General features: G+C 44.4%; 2 protein-coding genes across 8 annotated transcripts in view; one reads left to right on the top strand and one right to left on the bottom strand.

The window, feature by feature from the left end:
- The window catches only part of LOC125722471 (NACHT, LRR and PYD domains-containing protein 12-like), a 243,911-nt gene that overhangs the window by 145,801 nt on the left and 72,794 nt on the right, over window positions 1–25,316 (bottom strand). The window lies entirely within an intron of this gene.
- Window positions 1,941–18,016, top strand: LOC125722501 (uncharacterized). 3 transcript variants are annotated; one of them, XM_048998690.1, is made up of 2 exons: window positions 1,941–2,144; window positions 3,646–5,924. In XM_048998690.1, exons 1-2 carry the CDS (start codon window positions 2,137–2,139, stop codon window positions 4,409–4,411), a joined length of 774 nt encoding a protein of 257 aa, XP_048854647.1. In that variant the 5' UTR covers window positions 1,941–2,136; the 3' UTR covers window positions 4,412–5,924. The 3 variants fall into 3 exon arrangements, with proteins under 3 accessions (XP_048854647.1, XP_048854646.1, XP_048854645.1); XM_048998689.1 differs by lacking the exon at window positions 3,646–5,924 and adding an exon at window positions 16,031–18,016 and having other exon boundaries at window positions 1,958–2,144; XM_048998688.1 differs by lacking the exons at window positions 1,941–2,144; window positions 3,646–5,924 and adding exons at window positions 14,363–14,524; window positions 16,031–18,016.

Genomic DNA, 25,316 nt, shown 5'->3' with positions numbered 1-25,316 from the left:
TCTACTCTCATGTAAAATTAACCACTCTGGCTCAGCCCACAAATACACTCCTTCCAAAACAGTCTTAAAGAATGCAAAGTCTGCAACAAATGAGTACAATAAGTCACTAAAAGAGTAAAGAAAAGTTATGTGAAATGAAAAAAAAACTACAAAAAAGCAATATGAAATGAATGAGTGTGTGAATGTGAAAAGAATGTGGAATGAAAATGAAATGTAAATGTAAAGACAAGCAATGTTAAATGAACAGAAAATATGCAAATAAGCCTTTAAATAAATGCTCTTCATATATACCCTTTTGTGTTTTCATTTAGGCTATGAATGTTCACAGCATGTCAGTGTCAGCAAAGGTAGGCCTATCATTGGCTTAATGCACAGCTGCACTACTTCCTGAACTTCAGGCAGCTCCTTTGTTTCCTGTCTGCCATTATTGGACAAACTGATCACCTGGATTAATTAGTTTGTCCAATAATGGCAGACAGGAAACAAAGGAGCTGCCTGAAGTTCAGGAAGTAGTGCAGCTGTGCATAAAGCCAGTTGTAGTTTATAAGCGGTTGACAAGTGGTGATTAGCTTTCTTGTCACCTGTCTTAAAATGTAAGGGATACTGGAGCTTGGTTGGGGTGGTGGGACTGCTCGCGGCGTGCGCCGGAAAATTTCCCTTATTTTCAAATCCAAAACTTGACAGGTATGCATATATAAAACACTTCCCACGCAGCACATTATGCTTTATTATCTATTTATTATTCAAACATCAAACTTTGATGACGTCAATGTATATCCCTGACATAAATCACTGACGTGAAGCTATGGACATCATACTTAACTAGCTGACGTTTTAGTATTTTATATAGCATGATGGGTGCAGGTCTAACTTAGTGTATAACTTAGTTTCGGCAGTGGTTTTGATATATAGAGTCCATCGTCATGATCCCATAGTTAGCGGAAGCGAAAATAGTGTAATTAGTACAAGTTCTAACGAAAAGTAATGTAATGTAATACCGAACAGCTTTCAAAAATGCGGTACCGCAATACCTTTTTGGCACCGGTATCCCGCGCAGCATCAGTCTGCCTGAGAAATTTCATAAAGTGTGGATCTTCCTATACGTGCAGCACGAATAAATAAAAATCTCTGCTTTGTGTACTTGACAAATCTGTGTGCGTCATCATACTCAAAACCGCCCCAAATAAGCCACGAAATTAACCATGAATCCTACCCTACTGTGGTACACAGCTTTGCTTCTTATGTTTCTTCCACACAAAAAGTTGCAGGTTTATGACAAAACGTGCTCGCGTCCGGACCAGTAAGTGCAACAGAGGGGCAGAACTGCGGAGGGGGGCGGTACGATCGTGCTCGGTTGCGGTATAAGGCAGCCGGGCCCAGTGTGGTACGCGCTTAGTCTAATTACAGGTTCTTGTGGGAAGCTTGTGTGATGTATAACCTTGTTCATGTCAGGTTTTGGGCTGGTTGCGAGCGCGATCGCACGGGCAGGAAACAGGCAGGCAGAACACGGGGAAACTGGGATTTATTAGCACTAAAACGGGACGAAGCACGAACATCGACTAACTAACATCAATGACGGACCAGGAACGAAAGCAAGACATGGACTGAAATAGACAGGACTGGGCGAAAATAATCGGACACAGCTGGGTACAAGGGGGAAGCACACGTGGATAATCGGGGGGGCATGGCACACATGAGGATCGTACGAGCTGGGCGTGACAGTTCGACATACTGATCGCTATGTATCGCGATACAACAGTTTGAAATGTTACCAAAGTGTCATTTTATAATTCCCATATTAAACAAGTTACCGTGCATAGTGCTTTGGGGAGAGACAGACTCCAAGAGTGCAGTTCATTTCACGTGTCTCTAAGTCATTGTCTGATATTATCCAGAGCTGAATGTGTGCTTCATGCTTACTACTATATTCTTGCTTTGCAGTTCTTACACATTTTTTTTTCTTATTTACTTCTACAAGTAAATAAAAAACTTATAAAACTGTCATTATTATATAAGAACTATACGTATTATGATGTTATTATTTAGTTATGTTGTTGCTTGGTTACATTTGATGCCTCCGCACGTGGGAAGCTACCGGTTTGAAAGACGCGGCTTCACTTGCTTTTCTGCACCAAGATGGCAAGGTACGTTGCATTTCTGCTCCCATTTTATCGTATAACTTATCTTATTATTTAGTATCTGTCTTTGTATGTACAGTGGTACCTCGACCCACGAACAGTCCTGTTCACGAATAAATCGTGTTTTGTTTTGTACCGGTTGTCGAACCGTGTTTCGGGCCGCGAACACACAAACGTCCCCAAAAGGGTCCGATGAAAGCTCCCCAAAGAACCACCCGAAACGCGAAGAAATGTCCAGTATAATAAAAAAACAATAATATTTTCGAAATTACTGCATTTGACTGTTATTCAGTATTTTAATGTTGATTGTTTAGTTTTTTGGGGGGATGTTTTGTGGTTCTTTTCCGTGTTTTGGCGTCTTTCAAGCGACCAGCGTATGCTCAGTTTTAATGTTTTATTTAATTTAGCATTTGTTAGCATGTAAATGTAAATGTATGCTCTCAGTTATATGTGCACAGTCTGTCATAATTTGATTGTATGGTAGGGGGTGTTGAGTTGTACTGCGCGTGCTCGAAGTGTATGTATGTATGTATAGAGTGACCTAAAGAGAAAGACGGCGATATGTCATAGTTCATGGTGAATAACGTGTTGTATGAACTTATTTTTCCATTTATAAATCCTCTATTATTGTTAGTCTTCTCCCGATTTTCTTACCGCTGCACCGACAGTTTGACGTGCCAACAGCATTATTTGTTACAAGTAAGGTTATTTTAATTTAAGTCTATATTCTTGGTCACGTTCTCCCCATGTCGTCGTGGGGTTTCCTCCGGGTACTTGATAAATTGCCCGTAGGAGTGCATGTGTGAGTGTGCCCTGCAATGGGCTGGCCCCCCCATCCTCGATTTTTCCCTGCCTCGTGCCCATTGCTTCCGGGATAGGCAACCCAGTAGGATAAGCGGTTTGGAAAATGAATGGATGGATGGATTCTTGGTCACAGAAAAATATAAAAAATTGAAGAAAATGCAGCGTTTCTGAAGTTTAAACATATTGAACATAATACGTATTTACATTATTTGAAATGGGAAAATTGATTGAGGTCACGCACTTTTCAGGTCAGGAACTAAGTTCGTGAGCCGAGGTATGACTGTATATTGAAATATGTTTGTGTAAAATTCAGTATATTGTTTGGATTATATTTAAATTTTATGTGCAGGTTAGTTAGTGTCACATGCAGGGTTGCCAACCCTCACTCAAGATGTCTTGTAGTCAATCTGTTTTATTCCATTATAAACCTAAAATTAGCTCCATCAAAAGTGTTGGGGTAGTCTGCAAACCCTCCAGACTATTTACAAGGTAGTAAGACTGTTACACATATGGAGATGAATGTGCAGACTTGTCTGGAATTGAGAATCTCACGCCAGCCAGCTGACCAAAGATAGCAGCTCTGCCTGTGCAGTAATGCGGTTGTTGATTGGGAAGGTGTGGGTCAGTGCAGAAGTGTAGTCCACATGTCAGGAGTGACTGACAGCTCCATTGCATTGCCTGTATGTTGTTTTTCCTCATTCAGAATCAGACGAATGGAGAAAGCTGTTTGCTGGAGCGACGACAGATACTGGGCAACTTGGGACAAGTGGGGAGAGGTGATTGACTGGGGAGATGAGAAAGAGCTGTGCTCCCCAGCAGAATCACCTTCTGACCAGGCTGACAGTTCCACTGAGTCACATTCCCGAAGGCGAATTGCCAAGGCAGTTAGCTGGACGGATGATGCTTATTGGGCAGCCTGGGACAAGTGGGAAGAGATCATCTGCTGGGGTGATGAAGAGGAGTGCTCCCAAGTAACTCCACCCACTAGCCAGCTTGGGAGGGATAAGGGGATAGATGTACATGGGTTGGAGGCTTTTGTGATAAATAACAGGACAATCTCCATAAAGCCTGTAGACAACCATCAAGACAGTCTGAAGATAGGAGCTGTGCTGGTAGACCTCTGCCAGTTTGATCTCGAATATTTAGATCAAAGTAAATTTAATTTTGAAATTTTGCAAGTACAAATTGGAGAAGTAGAAGTGGAGGAGACTAGAGAAAAGGCGTTTGAAAAAGCATTTGAATTGGAAATTGAGGATGTGGCAGTAGAAGTTATAAACAGTGAATTCCAGCTGAATGCTATAAATTTGGATATTGTTGAAACTAAGGTGGACAAATTATTATTGGAAGAACTGATCGTTGGCGATTTAGAAGCAGGCAATGTGAAGGTGTCAGTATCAAATGGCAATGTGGTGAAGGTACCCTTAAGGTACCCTTCACCACAGAGGAACAGAAAGACCAGGCAACCTTAGACCATACTCTCTGGTGGTTGACTCGTGGCAACTGGACTTGTCTCTGAAAGTTAGAAACGTTTCGCTGCTCATCCAAGCAGCTTCTTCAGACTGAGGGAGGTAGTAAGTGTCCACATATTTATCCTCCTGGGTAAGTAGTATAAGGGGGCTCGTTGAGTGAAACAAAGTGGGGGGGGGGGATTTGCGGGTAGATGTAACCAGTCCCTCCTACTCCAATAGAGTGGGTCGTTAAGGGTGGTCCACCTGGTGGAGGTGTGAATTGGGTCTGTTTTTTTCCTGGGAATTATTTTTGTTTTGGCAAATGATGAGAGGGCCGCAGGTTAAATTGGAGACAGGTTGTGCCTAATGCCTCTACCTCTGTTGAGTGAGGGGTTGTGCATTTGCACATGCAAAGCTGCTTGGACGAGCGGTGAAACGTTTCTACCTTTCAGAGAGGTACAATGTCTTTGGATGTCTTTTGTCTTGTGCAGTCTGGGAGTTGACTGAATGCTGGGGCGGGGGTAGCTTTTCCTTTGTAGTGGGGTCCGGTGGGGCGCCTTGGGCTCTGTGGGGCCCGGTGGTGCTGCTGCCTTGGGCCCCGGTCTGGATGGGCCTGGGCCCCCCTCCCTGGATGGATTTCGGGGAACGGGGAGTGCTTATGGGGGTCAGCGGGGGAGCTGGCTCCGGGGGGGGAGGTATTTTGCCCCCCCCCCCCATTCCTTTCCTCCCCATCCCTAAATGCTTCCCTCCTCCCGCTCCATCACACCACCACACATGTAGGGCTTTGAGGTGTAGGTGCGTTGCTGGGATGCAGGGTAGGTATTCCTCCTCTGTCCCCTCGCGACCACCTGTACCTCATTCATACACTACAACGTAGACACTCTCATTACTTACTCTCTCACGACACATACATTTAGGGCGTTGGGGATGGGCACACAGAATGGCATCCAGAGGGCGGTCTGTTCATTCAGCCTTACCTCTGGTGCCAGGGCCCACATCTCAATTTTAATCACACATAGACATTGAGGGCTCTGGGGAGAGGCCGAGCTAACACCAGCTGTTGGTCGGCAGGGGGTGGTTAGTGCCATGCCCTTCACCTGTTTTAAAAGCACTTTAGAACAACACACACCAACACCACAGCTGAGCGGGCGAAGGGGGGCATGGGGTCTTTTCACACCCCCGTTCCCTGTTCGCCATTTGGGGCTGAGAGGAACAGCTGGTCGGGGTCTGGGCTGGTGGGCTTCTCGGCTACTGCGGGGTCCGGGGTGATCTTCTGGTCTCCTCGCCAGAGGAAAAATAGGGGTCCACATAGAGTATACATGGGGAGTGAGAGTATGTGTACAGCGTTCATTTCTGTGTGTCTAAATGTTGGGTGAATGTGTAAATATTTGTTTATGTCTGCATGAGGGTGGGAACGTATGCTTGTATATGTGTGTGCCTGTTTGTCTATACACACGTGTCAGGTTGGGTCCTAGACTCCACCTGAAATAACATCTCGGGCACAATAAAGTGGTCCTCCGCAGAGGGGGGGTGGTGGAGGGAAAAAAAAAAAAAAAAAAAGCTTGTGACCCACCGACCGATTTCTTATTTGATTACTGTTGTTCCTTGTCTTGTTTTTGACCCCTCGTGGTCTGCTTTTGTTTTTATTAGTGTCTAGTGTTTTTCCCCTTTCCTCCTTTGAATCCCTGAGTGAGTCGTCCACTCTCTGTTTCTGCTTGCTCCATTACACGCTGTCGCTCTCAATCCGCCCTGGACCTGTGACAGTATTTCTGTTTTTGCTTTTGTTTGGACGTACTGAGTTTAGGATATCTAGCTTAGAAGGAATAGTTTAACCTGTCATGTGTAACGTTGTTAAATGCGCTGATATCAGTGTTATGTCACAGTACCAGAAACTTAAAATGGTACATTTTGTTTTCTTTTTGTTTTCTTGCAATTACTACATACAAATGTTTAATGTTTTGCTGACATCTAATTAGAAAATAAATGCATTTATGCTTTAAATGATCTTTTTGTTGTCTTCAATCATTTCAACAGGTGAAAATGACCTGAAATCAATGAGTTTGAACACTGGACACTACATTCCGTGTTTGTGTATAAAGTCATGTTTAGCGTACATGCGAGTTCATTCGTATCCTTTTCCCCAGAGACAAAAAGTAGGCTAGGCTAATGGGAAAAAAACACACAAATATATAGACCTAATGTCAGTGTATTATTCATGAGGTTTTGTAATATCTGAGACCAAATTAAACTTAATCTGTGTATTTAATGGATTTATGTGCTATTGCTACTGGTTTAATTGGTAAATAGGCCTTTTTCCAAGCAATTGAATATTTAAATGGGAATTTTTTACGTTATTGATTTAGCTTTAATCATGAAGTACCAAGCTTGATATCAATCCATGTCTAATGTGACATATTCAGGACATGCAAAGTCTATACGCATAGGCACAGACTATGGCTGGGATTCGTGTGGCCTACCCTGCAGATGGGAGGCCAACACTGCATGGTATATATTCTTTAAATTTATTTAATATTAGTTACATAATTACTCATATAGACCATGTTAATACTTAATAGTGCATGTAAAGAAAATTATACTCTCATTTGACATTAATGTGTGAAGTGCATGTAAGTATGGAATATCCATCCATTGGCTGTAGCACTTATCCTATTCAAGGTCAAAGCCAGAAGCTATGGATGCAAGACTGGGACAACAGGAGCTGACCCTGACAGGAAGCTCATCTCATAATGATATTCCCCACACCGTGCTACTTCTTGCAGAGCTTTGCTGGGGTAGGTGGTGTGGCTATCATACCAGCCGACGACGCATCCAGTTAGGATGCTCCTGATGACACAGTTATAAAGTGTCCTGAGGATAAGGGGACTTGTGCCACACCTTTTAGCTCGTCGGAGGTAGAAGGGCCGTTGCTATGCATTAAAATTTTTCCCAATATGATAAATGTAGCGTGGAAAAAGTAACCATATCAGTTTACATGGGCTTCTACAGGGGGTTAAGTATCCATCCATCCATTTTCTGAAGCCACTTAATTCCAACTGGGGTTGCCTGGGGACTGGAACCTATCCCAAGAACACTGGGCACAAGTGGGAACCAACCCTGGGGAATCACCAACACACCACAGGGTGCACACACAACTACAGGACCAATTTAGACTCACCATTCAACCCCTCTTGAATGCTTTTGGACCGTGGGAGGAAACTACAGCGCCTGGTGAAAACTCAGACAAACAGAGGGAGAGCGTGCAAACTCCACGCAGAAAGGACTTGGGATTGAACACAGGACCTTCTTGCTGTAAGGCAGCAGGGCAAACCACTGCGCCACCATGCTGCCCCCGTGCTAAGTATGATAAGTAATATGACAAATGTCATAGCTCAGCTATAGATATGCATAAAATGTACGGAAAGACGATATAAACATCTTGTTACTGGTCCATAATCATAGTGAGAATATCTTATTGTTATGCAAACGTTAGTGCTTCCTTTGTTTCTGATTTGTGTCTTCAGGATCTCCAGGGCAGCTTGTGGACAAACAGGAGGTGACGCCTATGAAAGGAGACACTGTCAGTATTCAGTGTCACTATACTGACATTTACATTGACATGATGTGGTGTAGGATGGGCAAGGGCTCCTGTGTAGAGAATTCTGGGAGTTTGGATGGGAGGCCTGTGGAGCTCAGTGATGAAAGAGTTAATAAAGTGCTCAGCGTCACAATGAGGCGACTGGAGAGGAAGGACACGGGCTGGTACCTGTGTGTGGCAGGAAACCTGCAGACACTCCTTCCTATTAAAGTCAATGCACAACCACACACAGCACTGAATGTAAGCAATTAATTAAAATATGTGAGTCGTTTATACTCTATTACAAATAAATAAAGGCTAAATGGATCCCAAATCTTTCCCTCGTGAAGGAAGTTGGCGCATTTTTTTGGGAAGAATCTGTTTGGGGGAGGGGGCGTGCACTGTACTCACTGGGGTATTACCAACAAGCACCAAGGTGAACAAAATACTCAGCTAAAGTCAGAGCAAAGCTAAAAAGAATGAAATTAGGCAGTTTTAGCTGACTTTAGCGGACATTCTTATAATAAACTCATTTCTTACGGGTATTATACTTGATATATGAAGTATGTTAACACCCCTTGGCCTAGATTTGTGATCTTTCATTCCTCTGAATCCTTTGCTCATCCCGATTCAAATTCATCCATTGCCGTTAATTTCCTTATTGGATTTTCTGTCATTCTGAATTTTTCAGAAAACCTACTTATTTTGCACAGGCCAAAAATTTTGTCCAATCTTCTAATTTGTAATTTGGCACCCTGACAGAGGCCCATCCAAAATACTGGCTCACCAAATTTTGGTTTAATCCATTCATTCCTGTAGCAACACCATCAGGTCAAATTTCAAGATATGTTTCTGCATTTAAATTCTGAATTCTTAAGCCTGGGATTATGATCTTTGGTGTGTTTAAAGCCATGGCTTGTCTAACTTCGATTGCACTCATTGATTAAGTCTGTCATGTTGTCATTTTGAATTTTTCTGAAAAAAAAGTTTTTTGGAAACCTAGGCTGTTGATCCAATCATCATCACATTTGGGGTGCATCATCTAGAAGGGATTTTGACCAAAATTTACTAAAAGTCAGATGCTATGGCCACTATCATCCAATGAATTTGATGACAAAGCCACTGAACAGGATGTGTGTCCATATCTCTTCGCTCCTCCTTCTTCCCCCATTATAACTAGGAGTAGAGATCCTACGTTATACCCTGTGCGCGATCTAGCTACTGCTAAGGTTCGATGGCATCCGCGAACTTTGATTGGATAAAATCGATTTGGTGACTGGACTTGGGGCCCAATTCTGTGGAATAAGAACAAAAATAGTGTCATTCCACCTGTTAGGTTGAAGAAACTGTTATTAATCATTTGTTATCATTTCTGTATAATCAGCAATGAGTGTAAATATGTATATACATTATTTTGTTTTTCTTTACCTTCATAATTTAGATTATATTAGTTTACACGTATCCTGAGCACGTGTTTAAATAGTTGTCCACCTGAGTAAAACCAGAACTTCTTCTTACTCTCACAGTCCTTTCTTTGTTCTCACTCCAAGACCCCTGCCCACCATTGACTATAAATAAAGGTGCCAAGGGGTACCACCCTTTGTAACACATTCCTTTGTAGCCTAGCATGCAGAGAGTGTGGTTACCCTTGTGCAAGTAAAACTCTAAGTGTGTTGTCTCGTAATTAATGGTGTGTACAGAGTTGGAGTGGAAAGCCTGTCGCTTTCTTCAACATATACTGTACTGCAGTTTGGTCCTGTGTGCAGAGTTGGAGTGGAAAGCCTGACGCTTTCTCCAACACCACCACTAGGTGGTGTTGCAATAAGTAAACATGCCTTGTGGCTAATAACTGTTGAATGGATTGACCTAGGGGGGCGGCATGGTGGTGCAGTGGTCAGCACTGTTGCCTCACACCTCTGGGACCCGAGTTCGAGTCTCCACCTGGGTTACGTGTGTGTGGAGTTTGCATGTTCTCCCCATGTCGTCGTGGGGTTTCCTCCAGGTACTCCGGTTTCCTCCCACAGTCCAAATACATGCTGAGCCTAATTGGACTTGCTAAATTGCCTGTAGGTGTGCGTGTGAGAGTGACTGGTGTGTGAGTGTGCCCTGCGATGGGCTGGCCCCCCATCCTGGGTTGTTCCCTGCCTCGTGCCCATTGCTTCCGGGATAGGCTCCGGACCCCCCGCAACCCAGTAGGATAAGCGGTTTGGAAAATGGATGGAGTATGGCGTAAGAGGCAAGTTTATGCATGCAGACAATTGCATATTTCAACTGATATGGGAATGCCACTTTGGGGCCAATGACATGCTGACCTCAGTAAAATTCCAGAAGATATTTTTCAGCCTGGATACTTCTCTCCCGTGTAGTAGTTCTCCGCTTTACAGCAACAAGAACTTAACATACATGATGGTACATAAATGTGATCTGCTGATTTCAGATCTGTAAGTATAAATTACCTTTGTTGTATTCCCTGGCCTTCAGGCTAATTGGAGTTGCTAAATTGCCCGTAGGAGTGCATGTGTGCATGAATGGAGTGTGAGTGTGCCCTGTGATGGGCTGGCCCCCCATCCTGGGTTGTTCCCAGCCTCGTGCCCATTGCTTCCGGGATAGGCTCCGGACCCCCCGCGACCCAGTAGGATAAGCGGTTTAGAAAATGGATGGATGGATGGTATTCCCTGGCCTTCAGGGAATACTTTTGGTTTCAGCACTGTTCCCCTGTCGCTGCAGATACTTTGGCATGCAAGCCAATAACTCAAAAACCGTTCGACGAATCCTTTTCAAACTTTGTACAGGTATTGGTGAGGAACTAGAACTGATTTAATTTTGAAACAGTCCCAAAATGCAAGCAGCGCCACATAGTGATAATGAAAAAAGCAGCAGTTTTGATGCTTGACCCTGCTAAGACCATAATTCAATAACCGTTTGATGGCTCTTTTTCAGTCTTTGCAGAGGCATTATAGGGGGCTGGAATGGAACTGATAAAATTTTGAGACAGCTCGCCAGCAAATATGAAATATGGCTCTCAGGAAATATGAAAGAGCTTTGTGGGTGGAGATGTGATCTTTCCACATGATTTCAAGTGAAAACATGAAAAGTCATCTTTAAAACGAAGGCTTTCGATATTGCAAATGTCACACTATTTAAGGTCTCAGGAAGTCTAGGGGAAGCACAAATATATAGTGCATATAGCTGTGTCTCACATAAAAAGGTTGTGCATACTCTGCTCATATTGTTCAAAATGGAGTAACACTTTGCCATGAATTTTTAATTTTAGTATGAGCCCATATAGTTAAGTCTTGACTGTTTACACGTAAACACTTAAAAAAGATATAGCTGAGGTCCTGGATTCAGTCTCCTGCATTTTCTCTCTAACCCCCTCAAAGAATTTCTTGCAGGGATTAATTCAGTATGTTTTAACAACATATAAAAAGATCAGATGAGTTAGGAGCAACACTCTACTTGAGGGGGCACAAATAATGTAGTAGTACATCCATCCATCTATTTTCCAAACCGCTTATCCTACTGGGTCGCGGGGGGTCCGGAGCCTATCCCGGAAGCAATGTGCACAAGGCAGGGAACAACCCAGGATGAGGGGCCAGCCTGTCGCAGGGCACACACACACCATTCACTCTCACACACACACCTACGGGCAATTTAGCAACTCCAGTTAGCCTCAGTATGTTTTTTGGACTGTGGGGGGAAACCCCACGACGACATGGGGAGAACATGCAAACTCCACACACATGTGACCCAGGCGGAGACTCGAACCCAGGTCCCAGAGGTGTGAGGCAACAGTGCTAACCAGAGTTCGCTGGTTAAAGCGGGTAGTGCGCACAGGCTGACAAGCGGGCAGGAAGCAGGCAAGCAGGCGGAGTACAGGGAAAACGGGGATTTATTCGGATCGGGACGGAGCAGACAGCACTAAGACTAACTAACATCAATGACGGACCAGAAACTAAGGCAAGTCATGGACTGAAATAGACGAGACTGGGCGAAAATAAGTGGACACAGCTGGGCAAGATCAGGGAAGCACACGTGGGTAATCAGGGGGCGTGGCACACACGAGGATCGTACGAGCCGGGCATGAGAGCACCACCATGCCGCCCCTGAAGTACTACACTCTTACTTAATTTATTAATTAACCAGAAAGTATTAGTTATATACTGATCCCACGTTCGTTCATTCTTAATCATAACAGTTACTGTATTTGTTCATCATTTGTACTTGAGTAGTTACTGAGTTATTACTGAGTAATGTATATTTGAATAATATAAAATATAACAATACATGTGCTATAAATCAACAAACCATTGTCCTTTCCTTTTATCCACTGCAGGGCTGCAGGAAGCAGCATACAGAGGAAATGCCTTGGGCGGGATGGTAGCCCGGATCAGGGCTCACATACTGGCTCACATGTGGGCAATGAAGAAGTAGCACTTCACGTGTTCGGGAGAAAAACAGCAGCCAGAGGAATCCTATGCAATCTCAGTGAGAATAAACTCCTCAGACCCAGGACTGGGGCAGGAATTGCAGGATTCTCCTCTAGCATTTATTTTGGCATACTGTATTTATTGCTATTATCCTTGGTACATGTTTATATTTGCCAATAATTGAAATTGAAATAAACATGATTATTATTCATCCATCCTCATACCGCATATCCTGGAGACGAGGGCCTGGAGCTTATCCCAGGTAGCATAGGACACAATGGTATACTTTTGGATGGGATGCCAGTCCATTGCAGGGAATGCACTCACTCACACACTGTGGGCAATTTAGAGATGACAGTCTATTATTATTAGGATACCTATAGTTTTTAATAGTTTTCACTATTATTATGCTTTTTGCCATGGGAGTCTATGGCAGCCCATAGAGCTGATTGGCAACTTTTTTGAAATTTGGCACATCGATAGAGGTCAGTTCCAACTATTCATACCAAATTTGGGTTCAATCCATCCATCACTCTAGCCCCACCCTCAGGCCAAATTTCAAGAAATGTTTTTGCCTTATTCTCTTTCTTATCATTGTATGATTATGCTATTTACTTTTAAGTATTAGCATTATCTGTCTTGGTGACATCCCATAATACAGCTCTGATGACCTGATCACATATAAAACACGTTCCACGCAGCACATTATGCTTTATTATCTATTTATTATTCAAACATCAAACTTTGATGACGTCAATGTATATCCCTGACATAAATCACTGACGTGAAGCTATGGACATCATACTTAACTAGCTGACGTTTTAGTATTTTATATAGCATGATGGGTGCAGGTCTAACTTAGTGTATAACTTAGTTTCGGCAGTGGTTTTGCTATATAGAGTCCATCGTCATGATCCCATAGTTAGCGGAAGCGAAAATAGTGTAATTAGTACAAGTACTACGAAATGTAATGTAATGTAATACCGAACAGCTTTCAAAAATGCGGTACCGCAATACCTTTTTGGCACCGGTATCCCGCGCAGCATCAGTCTGCCTGAGATATTTGATAAAGTGTGGATCTTCCTATACGTGCAGCACGAATAAATAAAAACCTCTGCTTTGTATACGTGACAAATCTGTGTGTGTCATCATACTTAAAACCGCCCCAAATAAGCCACGAAATTAACCATGAATTATACCCTACTGTGGTACACAGCTTTGCTTCTTATGTTTCTTTCACACAACAAGTTGCAGGTTGATGACAAAACGTGCTCGCGTCCGGACCAGTAAGTGCAACAGAGGGGCAGAACTGCGGAGGGGGGCGGTACGATCGTGCTCGGTTGCGGTATAAGGCAGCCGGGCCCAGTGTGGTACGCGCTTAGTCTAATTACAGGTTCTTGTGGGAAGCTTGTGTGATGTATAACCTTGTTCATGTCAGGTTTTGGGCTGGTTGCGAGCGCGATCGCACGGGCAGGAAACAGGCAGGCAGAACACGGGGAAACTGGGATTTATTAGCACTAAAACGGGACGAAGCACGAACATCGACTAACTAACATCAATGACGGACCAGGAACGAAAGCAAGACATGGACTGAAATAGACAGGACTGGGCGAAAATAATCGGACACAGCTGGGTACAAGGGGGAAGCACACGTGGATAATCGGGGGGGCATGGCACACATGAGGATCGTACGAGCTGGGCGTGACAGTTCGACATACTGATCGCTATGTATCGCGATACAACAGTTTGAAATGTTACCAAAGTGTCATTTTATAATTCCCATATTAAACAAGTTACCGTGCATAGTGCTTTGGGGAGAGACAGACTCCAAGAGTGCAGTTCATTTCACGTGTCTCTAAGTCATTGTCTGATATTATCCAGAGCTGAATGTGTGCTTCATGCTTACTACTATATTCTTGCTTTGCAGTTCTTACACATTTTTTTTTCTTATTTACTTCTACAAGTAAATAAAAAACTTATAAAACTGTCATTATTATATAAGAACTATACGTATTATGATGTTATTATTTAGTTATGTTGTTGCTTGGTTACATTTGATGCCTCCGCACGTGGGAAGCTACCGGTTTGAAAGACGCGGCTTCACTTGCTTTTCTGCACCAAGATGGCAAGGTACGTTGCATTTCTGCTCCCATTTTATCGTATAACTTATCTTATTATTTAGTATCTGTCTTTGTATGTACAGTGGTACCTCGACCCACGAACAGTCCTGTTCACGAATAAATCGTGTTTTGTTTTGTACCGGTTGTCGAACCGTGTTTCGGGCCGCGAACACACAAACGTCCCCAAAAGGGTCCGATGAAAGCTCCCCAAAGAACCACCCGAAACGCGAAGAAATGTCCAGTATAATAAAAAAAACAATAATATTTTCGAAATTACTGCATTTGACTGTTATTCAGTATTTTAATGTTGATTGTTTAGTTTTTTGGGGGGATGTTTTGTGGTTCTTTTCCGTGTTTTGGCGTCTTTCAAGCGACCAGCGTATGCTCAGTTTTAATGTTTTATTTAATTTAGCATTTGTTAGCATGTAAATGTAAATGTATGCTCTCAGTTATATGTGCACAGTCTGTCATAATTTGATTGTATGGTAGGGGGTGTTGAGTTGTACTGCGCGTGCTCGAAGTGTATATATGTATGTATAGAGTGACCTAAAGAGAAAGACGGCGATATGTCCTAGTTCATGGTGAATAACGTGTTGTGTGAACTTATTTTTCCATTTATAAATCCTCTATTATTGTTAGTCTTCGTACCGCTGCACCGACAGTTTGACGTGCCAACAGCATTATTTGTTACAAGTAAGGTTATTTTAATTTAAGTCTATATTCTTGGTCACGTTCTCCCCATGTCGTCGTGGGCTTTCCTCCGGGTACTTGCTAAATTGCCCGTAGGAGTGCATGTGTGAGTGAATGGTGTGTGAGTGTGCCCTGCAATGGGCTGGCCCCCCCATCCTCGATTTTTCCCTGCCTCGTGCCCATTGCTTCCGGGATAGGCAACCCAGTAGGATAAGCGGTTTGGAAAATGAATGGATGGATGGATTCTTGGTCACAGAAAAATATAAAAAATTGAAGAAAATGCAGCGTTTCTGAAGTTTAAACATATTGAACATAATACGTATTTACATTATTTGAAATGGGAAAATTGATTGAGGTCACGCACTTTTCAGGTCAGGAACTAAGTTCGTGAGCCGAGGTATGACTGTATATTGAAATATGTTTGTGTAAAATTCAGTATATTGTTTGGATTATATTTAAATTTTATGTGCAGGTTAGTTAGTGTCACATGCAGGGTTGCCAACCCTCACTCAAGATGTCTTGTAGTCAATCTGTTTTATTCCATTATAAACCTAAAATTAGCTCCATCAAAAGTGTTGGGGTAGTCTGCAAACCCTCCAGACTATTTACAAGGTAGTAAGACTGTTACACATATGGAGATGAATGTGCAGACTTGTCTGGAATTGAGAATCTCACGCCAGCCAGCTGACCAAAGATAGCAGCTCTGCCTGTGCAGTAATGCGGTTGTTGATTGGGAAGGTGTGGGTCAGTGCAGAAGTGTAGTCCACATGTCAGGAGTGACTGACAGCTCCATTGCATTGCCTGTATGTTGTTTTTCCTCATTCAGAATCAGACGAATTGAGAAAGCTGTTTGCTGGAGCGACGACAGATACTGGGCAACTTGGGACAAGTGGGGAGAGGTGATTGACTGGGGAGATGAGAAAGAGCTGTGCTCCCCAGCAGAATCACCTTCTGACCAGGCTGACAGTTCCACTGAGTCACATTCCCGAAGGCGAATTGCCAAGGCAGTTAGCTGGACGGATGATGCTTATTGGGCAGCCTGGGACAAGTGGGAAGAGATCATCTGCTGGGGTGATGAAGAGGAGTGCTCCCAAGTAACTCCACCCACTAGCCAGCTTGGGAGGGATAAGGGGATAGATGTACATGGGTTGGAGGCTTTTGTGATAAATAACAGGACAATCTCCATAAAGCCTGTAGACAACCATCAAGACAGTCTGAAGATAGGAGCTGTGCTGGTAGACCTCTGCCAGTTTGATCTCGAATATTTAGATCAAAGTAAATTTAATTTTGAAATTTTGCAAGTACAAATTGGAGAAATAGAAGTGGAGGAGACTAGAGAAAAGGCTTTTGAAAAAGCATTTGAATTGGAAATTGAGGATGTGGCAGTAGAAGTTATAAACAGTGAATTCCAGCCGAATGCTATAAATTTGGATATTGTTGAAACTAAGGTGGACAAATTATTATTGGAAGAACTGATCGTTGGCGATTTAGAAGCAGGCAATGTGAAGGTGTCAGTATCAAATGGCAATGTGGTGAAGGTACCCTTAAGGTACCCTTCGCCACAGAGGAACAGAAGGACCAGGCAACCTTAGACCATACTCTCTGGTGGTTGACTCGTGGCAACTGGACTTGTCTCTGAAAGTTAGAAACGTTTCGCTGCTCATCCAAGCAGCTTCTTCAGACTGAGGGAGGTAGTAAGTGTCCACATATTTATCCTCCTGGGTAAGTAGTATAAGGGGGCTCGTTGAGTGAAACAAAGTGGGGGGGGGGGATTTGCGGGTAGATGTAACCAGTCCCTCCTACTCCAATAAAGTGGGTCGTTAAGGGTGGTCCACCTGGTGGAGGTGTGAATTGGGTCTGTTTTTTTCCTGGGAATTATTTTTGTTTTGGCAAATGATGAGAGGGCCGCAGGTTAAATTGGAGACAGGTTGTGCCTAATGCCTCTACCTCTGTTGAGTGAGGGGTTGTGCATTTGCACATGCAAAGCTGCTTGGACGAGCGGTGAAACGTTTCTACCTTTCAGAGAGGTACAATGTCTTTGGATGTCTTTTGTCTTGTGCAGTCTGGGAGTTGACTGAATGCTGGGGCGGGGGTAGCTTTTCCTTTGTAGTGGGTTCCGGTGGGGCGCCTTGGGCTCTGTGGGGCCCGGTGGTGCTGCTGCCTTGGGCCCCGGTCTGGATGGGCCTGGGCCCCCCTCCCTGGATGGATTTCGGGGAACGGGGAGTGCTTATGGGGGTCAGCGGGGGAGCTGGCTCCGGGGGGGGAGGTATTTTGCCCCCCCCCATTCCTTTCCTCCCCATCCCTAAATGCTTCCCTCCTCCCGCTCCATCACACCACCACACATGTAGGGCTTTGAGGTGTAGGTGCGTTGCTGGGATGCAGGGTAGGTATTCCTCCTCTGTCCCCTCGCGACCACCTGTACCTCATTCATACACTACAACGTAGACACTCTCATTACTTACTCTCTCACGACACATACATTTAGGGCGTTGGGGATGGGCACACAGAATGGCATCCAGAGGGCGGTCTGTTCATTCAGCCTTACCTCTGGTGCCAGGGCCCACATCTCAATTTTAATCACACATAGACATTGAGGGCTCTGGGGAGAGGCCGAGCTAACACCAGCTGTTGGTCGGCAGGGGGTGGTTAGTGCCATGCCCTTCACCTGTTTTAAAAGCACTTTAGAACAACACACACCAACACCACATCTGAGCGGGCGAAGGGGGGCATGGGGTCTTTTCACACCCCCGTTCCCTGTTCGCCATTTGGGGCTGAGAGGAACAGCTGGTCGGGGTCTGGGCTGGTGGGCTTCTCGGCTACTGCGAGTCCGGGGTGATCTTCTGGTCTCCTCGCCAGAGGAAAAATAGGGGTCCACATAGAGTATACATGGGGAGTGAGAGTATGTGTACAGCGTTCATTTCTGTGTGTCTAAATGTTGGGTGAATGTGTAAATATTTGTTTATGTCTGCATGAGGGTGGGAACGTATGCTTGTATATGTGTGTGCCTGTTTGTCTATACACACGTGTCAGGTTGGGTCCTAAACTCCACCTGAAATAACATCTCGGGCACAACAAAGTGGTCCTCCGCAGAGGGGGGGTGGTGGAGGGAAAAAAAAAAAAAAAAAGCTTGTGACCCACCGACCGATTTCTTATTTGATTACTGTTGTTCCTTGTCTTGTTTTTGACCCCTCGTGGTCTGCTTTTGTTTTTATTAGTGTCTCTAGTGTTTATCCCCTTTCCTCCTTTGAATCCCTGAGTGAGTCGTCCACTCTCTGTTTCTGCTTGCTCCATGACACGCTGTCGCTCTCAATCCGCCCTGGACCTGTGACAGTATTTCTGTTTTTGCTTTTGTTTGGACGTACTGAGTTTAGGATTCCTAGCTTAGAAGGAATAGTTTAACCTGTCATGTGTAACGTTGTTAAATGCGCTGATATCAGTGTTATGTCACAGTACCAGAAACTTAAAATGGTACATTTTGTTTTCTTTTTGTTTTCTTGCAATTACTACATACAAATGTTTAATGTTTTGCTGACATCTAATTAGAAAATAAATGCATTTATGCTTTAAATGATCTTTTTGTTGTCTTCAATCATTTCAACAGGTGAAAATGACCTGAAATCAATGAGTTTGAACACTGGACACTACATTCCGTGTTTGTGTATAAAGTCATGTTTAGCGTACATGCGAGTTCATTCGTATCCTTTTCCCCAGAGACAAAAAGTAGGCTAGGCTAATGGGAAAAAAACACACAAATATATAGACCTAATGTCAGTGTATTATTCATGAGGTTTTGTAATATCTGAGACCAAATTAAACTTAATCTGTGTATTTAATGGATTTATGTGCTATTGCTACTGGTTTAATTGGTAAATAGGCCTTTTTCCAAGCAATTGAATATTTAAATGGGAATTTTTTACGTTATTGATTTAGCTTTAATCATGAAGTACCAAGCTTGATATCAATCCATGTCTAATGTGACATATTCAGGACATGCAAAGTCTATACGCATAGGCACAGACTATGGCTGGGATTCGTGTGGCCTACCCTGCAGATGGGAGGCCAACACTGCATGGTATATATTCTTTAAATTTATTTAATATTAGTTACATAATTACTCATATAGACCATGTTAATACTTAATAGTGCATGTAAAGAAAATTATACTCTCATTTGACATTAATGTGTGAAGTGCATGTAAGTATGGAATATCCATCCATTGGCTGTAGCACTTATCCTATTCAAGGTCAAAGCCAGAAGCTATGGATGCAAGACTGGGACAACAGGAGCTGACCCTGACAGGAAGCTCATCTCATAATGATATTCCCCACACCGTGCTACTTCTTGCAGAGCTTTGCTGGGGTAGGTGGTGTGGCTATCATACCAGCCGGCGACGCATCCAGTTAGGATGCTCCTGATGACACAGTTATAAAGTGTCCTGAGGATAAGGGGACTTGTGCCACACCTTTTAGCTCGTCGGAGGTAGAAGGGCCGCTGCTATGCATTTAAATTTTTCCCAATATGATAAATGTAGCGTGGAAAAAGTAACCATATCAGTTTACATGGGCTTCTACAGGGGGTTAAGTATCCATCCATCCATTTTCTGAAGCCACTTAATTCCAACTGGGGTTGCCTGGGGACTGGAACCTATCCCAAGAACACTGGGCACAAGTGGGAACCAACCCTGGGGAATCACCAACACACCACAGGGTGCACACACAACTACAGGACCAATTTAGACTCACCATTCAACCCCTCTTGAATGCTTTTGGACCGTGGGAGGAAACTACAGCGCCTGGTGAAAACTCAGACAAACAGAGGGAGAGCGTGCAAACTCCACGCAGAAAGGACTTGGGATTGAACACAGGACCTTCTTGCTGTAAGGCAGCAGGGCAAACCACTGCGCCACCATGCTGCCCCCGTGTTAAGTATGATAAGTAATATGACAAATGTCATAGCTCAGCTATAGATATGCATAAAATGTACGGAAAGACGATATAAACATCTTGTTACTGGTCCATAATCATAGTGAGAATATCTTATTGTTATGCAAACGTTAGTGCTTCCTTTGTTTCTGATTTGTGTCTTCAGGATCTCCAGGGCAGCTTGTGGACAAACAGGAGGTGACGCCTATGAAAGGAGACACTGTCAGTATTCAGTGTCACTATACTGACATTTACATTGACATGATGTGGTGTAGGATGGGCAAGGGCTCCTGTGTAGAGAATTCTGGGAGTTTGGATGGGAGGCCTGTGGAGCTCAGTGATGAAAGAGTTAATAAAGTGCTCAGCGTCACAATGAGGCGACTGGAGAGGAAGGACACGGGCTGGTACCTGTGTGTGGCAGGAAACCTGCAGACACTCCTTCCTATTAAAGTCAATGCACAACCACACACAGCACTGAATGTAAGTAATTAATTAAAATTTGTAAGTCGTTTATACTCTATCACAAATAAATAAAGGCTAAATGGATCCCAAATCTTTCCCTCGTGAAGGAAGTTGGCGCGTTTTTTTGGGAAGAATCTGTTTGGGGGAGGGGGCGTGCACTGTACTCACTGGGGTATTACCAACAAGCACCAGGGTGAACAAAATACTCAGCTAAAGTCAGAGCAAAGCTAAAAAGAATGAAATTAAGCAGTTTTAGCTGACTTTAGCAGACATTCTTATAATAAACTCATTTCTTACAGGTATTATACTTGATATATGAAGTATGTTAACACCCCTTGGCCTAGATTTGTGATCTTTCATTCCTCTGAATCCTTTGGTCATCCCAATTCAAATTCATCCATTGCCGTTAATTTCCTTATTGGATTTTCTGTCATTCTGAATTTTTCAGAAAACCTACTTATTTTGCACAGGCCAAAAATTTTGTCCAATCTTCTACTTTGTAATTTGGCACCCTGTCAGAGGCCCATCCAAAATACTGGCTCACCAAATTTGGGTTTAATCCATTCATTCCTGTAGCAACAGCATCAGGTCAAATTTCAAGATATGTTTCTGCATGTAAATTCTGAATTCTTAAGCCTGGGATTATGATCTTTGGTGTGTTTAAAGCCATGGCTTGTCTAACTTCGATTGCACTCATTAATTAAGTCTGTCATATTGTCATTTTGAATTTTCCTGAATAAAAAGTTTTTTGGAAACCTAGGCTGTTGATCAAATCATCATCAAATTTGGGGTGCATCATCTAGAAGGGATTGTGACCAAAAGTTACTAAAAGTCAGATGCTATGGCCACTATCATCCAATGAATTTGATGACAAAGCCACTGAACAGGATGTGTGGCCATATCTCAACAAAACTTTGGTTAAAATTGATTTGGTGACTGGACTTGGGGCCCAATTCTGAGGAATAAGAACAAAAATAGTGTCATTCCACCACTAGGTCGTGTTGCAATAAGTAAACATGCCTTGTGGCTAATAACTGTTGAATGGATTGACCTAGGGGGGCGGCATGGTGGTGCAGTGGTCAGCACTGTTGCCTCACACCTCTGGGACCGGGGTTCGAGTCTCCAGCTGGGTTACGTGTGTGTGGAGTTTGCATGTTCTCCCCATGTCGTCGTGGGGTTTCCTCCAGGTACTCCGGTTTCCTCCCACAATCCAAATACATGCTGAGCCTAATTGGACTTGCTACATTACCCGTAGGTGTGCGTGTGAGCGTGAATGGTGTGTGAGTGTGCCCTGCTATGGGCTGGCCCCCCATCCTGGGTTGTTCCCTGCCTCGTGCCCATTGCTTCCAGGATAGGCCCCGGACCCCCCCGCGACCCAGTGGGATAAGCGGTTTAGAAAATGAATGGATGGATAGTCTTAGTACCCAGCCTCATAAGTGAAATCTGAGGGACTTTTGACTTGCAAAGCGATTTGTCCATCTCATTCAAATGATTTTGATGGTAATGCCGCCAATCACTGTGTGTTAACATATCTCAGCAATTCTTTGGTCCTTTGAGGCCAAACTTGGTATTTTTACTTGGGGCTACACCTTTGGGGAGCGCATCAAATTCTGTGTCATTTAACCACTGGGGTGGGGCACGTTTCATTGACCTACAATATTTTTTCTAATACATTTTGATGTATTGGCCTTTCAAAAGTGGTTGTTATGACTGGGGATTGTCAGGATTTGTCATTGTTTTTTGTAGCCTTTTGATCACCTTCATATCTATTCATAGACATCGTTTTTAAATGTGCAACAACATGGATTATTTGTGACTGTGAAAGTCTTGACAGCCAGCTGATCGGCAGATTTATTTGCAAAGCCTTCACTACATAATGTTCATACCTCAATTCTTTTCATCTTTCTTAGCTAATGGCCTCCAGATTCTACCAGTAGTACAGAAGTACAGAGCAGCACTTGGTCACATTTTAAAGTGCAGTTCAGTCTTTAAAAAATCAACTAGCTAAAGTGTGATTTTGATGATGTTACCACATGTTATATAGTAGTTAAGAAATTGAAGTCATTTTGGGTAAAAGCGTCTGTTAAATGCTGCACATGTTAACCGAATGAATGTAAACCTAAATTAAATAATAAGACAGTGCGCTAAATTAAAAACTAATAGATAGAGGAGTGTAACTGCTGTTAGGATCAGTTATGCTGCTTTACATTTATTTAATTAATTTAAATATAAGAATGATTTAAACATAACTGAATCCGCAGCATTATTTGATTTAAATGAAGAATTTAGTAATTAACATAATTATAATTAAAGGCATACGTTTGTAAGGAGCTTTCTAGTATTTCTATAGCGGAACTAATCTGGCGTTTGAGTTGCGGTCTGGTCAGTTTTGCTGGTGACATTTTCGTTCCGATCAGGTAAACGCGGGACGTGTTATGTGGCTGAGAACGTGTTTTAATTTATGTGTCAATATTCATGAGGATTGGAGTTATTGTATAAACTGTATAAAGGCGCCCCCACAGCCTGCAGCTCCAAGTCCTGACCGCGCTCCAAGTCCTGACCGCGCTCCAGCAGCTCCCGGGCCGGCGCCCCCACAGCCTGCTGACCCTGTTCCGGTCCCTGACCGTGCCCCTGCTTCTGACCGTGCCCCAGTTCCTGTCGCCCTAGTCCCCGAGGTGGTCACAGAGGACTCCATCGTGGCTCCTCCCTCTTCGGAGGTGGAGGAGCTGGAATGGGACCCCTCGGGGATCACACTGGTGACTTTTTCGCCCTCGCCCCAACGTGCCCGACCCCGACCAAGGGGCCTGGTGTCTGTGTCCCGTAGGGGGAGAGGGCATAGACGCAGGACGGGGGTCCCTCCCGCCCGGCCCCCTGGCTCGCCCTCCTTCGCCTGCGCTGTGGCTCGCTCGGCGCCTGCGGGTCCTGGCCCGCCGGGTCGGCAGTCGCCTGCCGGTCCCCCTTCGACAAAAAGTAGGCTAGGCTAATGGGAAAAAAAACACACAAATATATAGACCTAATGTCAGTGTATTATTCCTGAGGTTTTGTAATATCTGAGACCCCCTGCCTCTGTCCCTTGTCCGGCGTCTCGTCGGGCTCCTGCGAGTTCCCCGACTACGGCTCCTCGGTCCCCTGCGGGGCCTCTACCTCTGGCCCTTCCCCGAGGTCCCCTCCGGCTTCCTCGTCCCCTTCCCCGGTGGCCCCTCCTGCTCCCTCCTCGGCCCCTGCCTCGGTCCCTCGCCCGGTCTCCTCGACCCCTCCGGGGTCCCCTCCGGGGTCCCCTCCGGCTCCGGCCTCCCGGCTGGCTGCGGCCCCTCCGGCCGCCTCCCATCGCCCGCTGGGGCTCCCTCGGGCTCCCCTTTGTTCCCCCGCCTTCTCTCCCTTCTCTCCTGCCTCTTTCCCTCCTTTCTCTGCTCCCCCTTTCTCGGTTCCTGGTCCTGTTCTGCCCCGCTCCGCTCCTGGTTTCCTGTCGTTCCCTCCCGTCACTCCCGCTTCTTTTGTTCCTCCTGTTCCCTCTGTGTCCCCTTTCCTGGTTTGCCTCTCTGCTTTCCCTGTGCTGTCTCAGCTCCTGTCTTGCGTCCTGTCCCTTGCCTTGTTCTGTGTCTCCGTCTTGTTCCCGGTCCCTCGTTGATGGTTTTGGTTCTTGTTTTCTAGGTTTTGGTTCCTGTCTCTCATTCGTCGCCTCCTCCCTGGTGCGCCCGGTGTAGCGCGCCTTTGGGGGGGGGGTTCTGTGATGCCTGACCCGTCCGCTCCTCATGTGTGCCACGCCCCCTGATTACCCACGTGTGCTTCCCCGATTTGTTTCCAGCCCCGTCTGATTATGTTGCCCTGCTTTAATGTATTTAAGTCCTGGTCTCCCCTGTTTCCGTGTCTGTCATTGACGTTACCTGCCGTTTGTTTATGCCTGCGTTTCCGTCCTGCCCGTATTCCAATTAAACCCTCGTTTGCCCCGTTTACCGCCTTCCTGCCTGGTCCTTCCTGCCCACCTGCCTTACCCGTATTCACGTGGCGTGACACTACCTAACAATAATAACATTTTCTGTACCACAGAACAGTGTTCAGCCTGGTGTCCATTCCTGGAGGCACAGGTACAGTGCTGTGCAAAAGTCTTAGGCAGCCAATGAAAATGTTTACAGCTATTTGTCTGAGTAGAAAGCATGTATTAGCAGTCAAAAAAAGTCAGAACTGAAACAGTAACCCAATAAAAAGCAACTTGAATTTCTCCTGTTTTCCAAAAAAGTGACTGATACCTTGTTGGATGGTTATAAGAACACGGCTTTGGTTCCCAAACCTCTCCTCAGCTCAGCCATTCCATGTGTTTGTTAGATTTCACAATCAGCTCACTTAACTTAATTGATTAGCTCTGCCCTCAACAAAAGGAACAGCAAGCAGATTATTGCCGAAGCGTACCCCCAATATTTAATTCGGCTACATTCGCCCCTCCTATAAATATGCCTTTGCCTTTATACTATTAAGTTGTGCCCCCCCCAATATCAAACTCTCTCCTACACGACCATGTGATGATTTGTTTAATACTTTCTTAATGCATTAAGTTCATTCGTTAAAAAGAAGTGTGACTGAGCTGTCACCTGAAAGCACTGTGCTACAGTGAGTTCTGCTATTACATTAAATGCTGGGCAGCACTACACAAATGCATTAACACCAACAGGCTAAATTTAAAATCAGCAACCCCGCCTGCCTTCTTTAGGAAAGCACTGGCCAGGCCATATC

This window comes from Brienomyrus brachyistius, unplaced genomic scaffold (assembly GCF_023856365.1).
Source record: "Brienomyrus brachyistius isolate T26 unplaced genomic scaffold, BBRACH_0.4 scaffold39, whole genome shotgun sequence".
NCBI classification, from domain to species: Eukaryota; Metazoa; Chordata; class Actinopteri; order Osteoglossiformes; family Mormyridae; genus Brienomyrus; species Brienomyrus brachyistius.
Note: the sequence above shows the minus strand (reverse complement) of the source record. Positions and strands in the feature narration are given on the sequence as shown.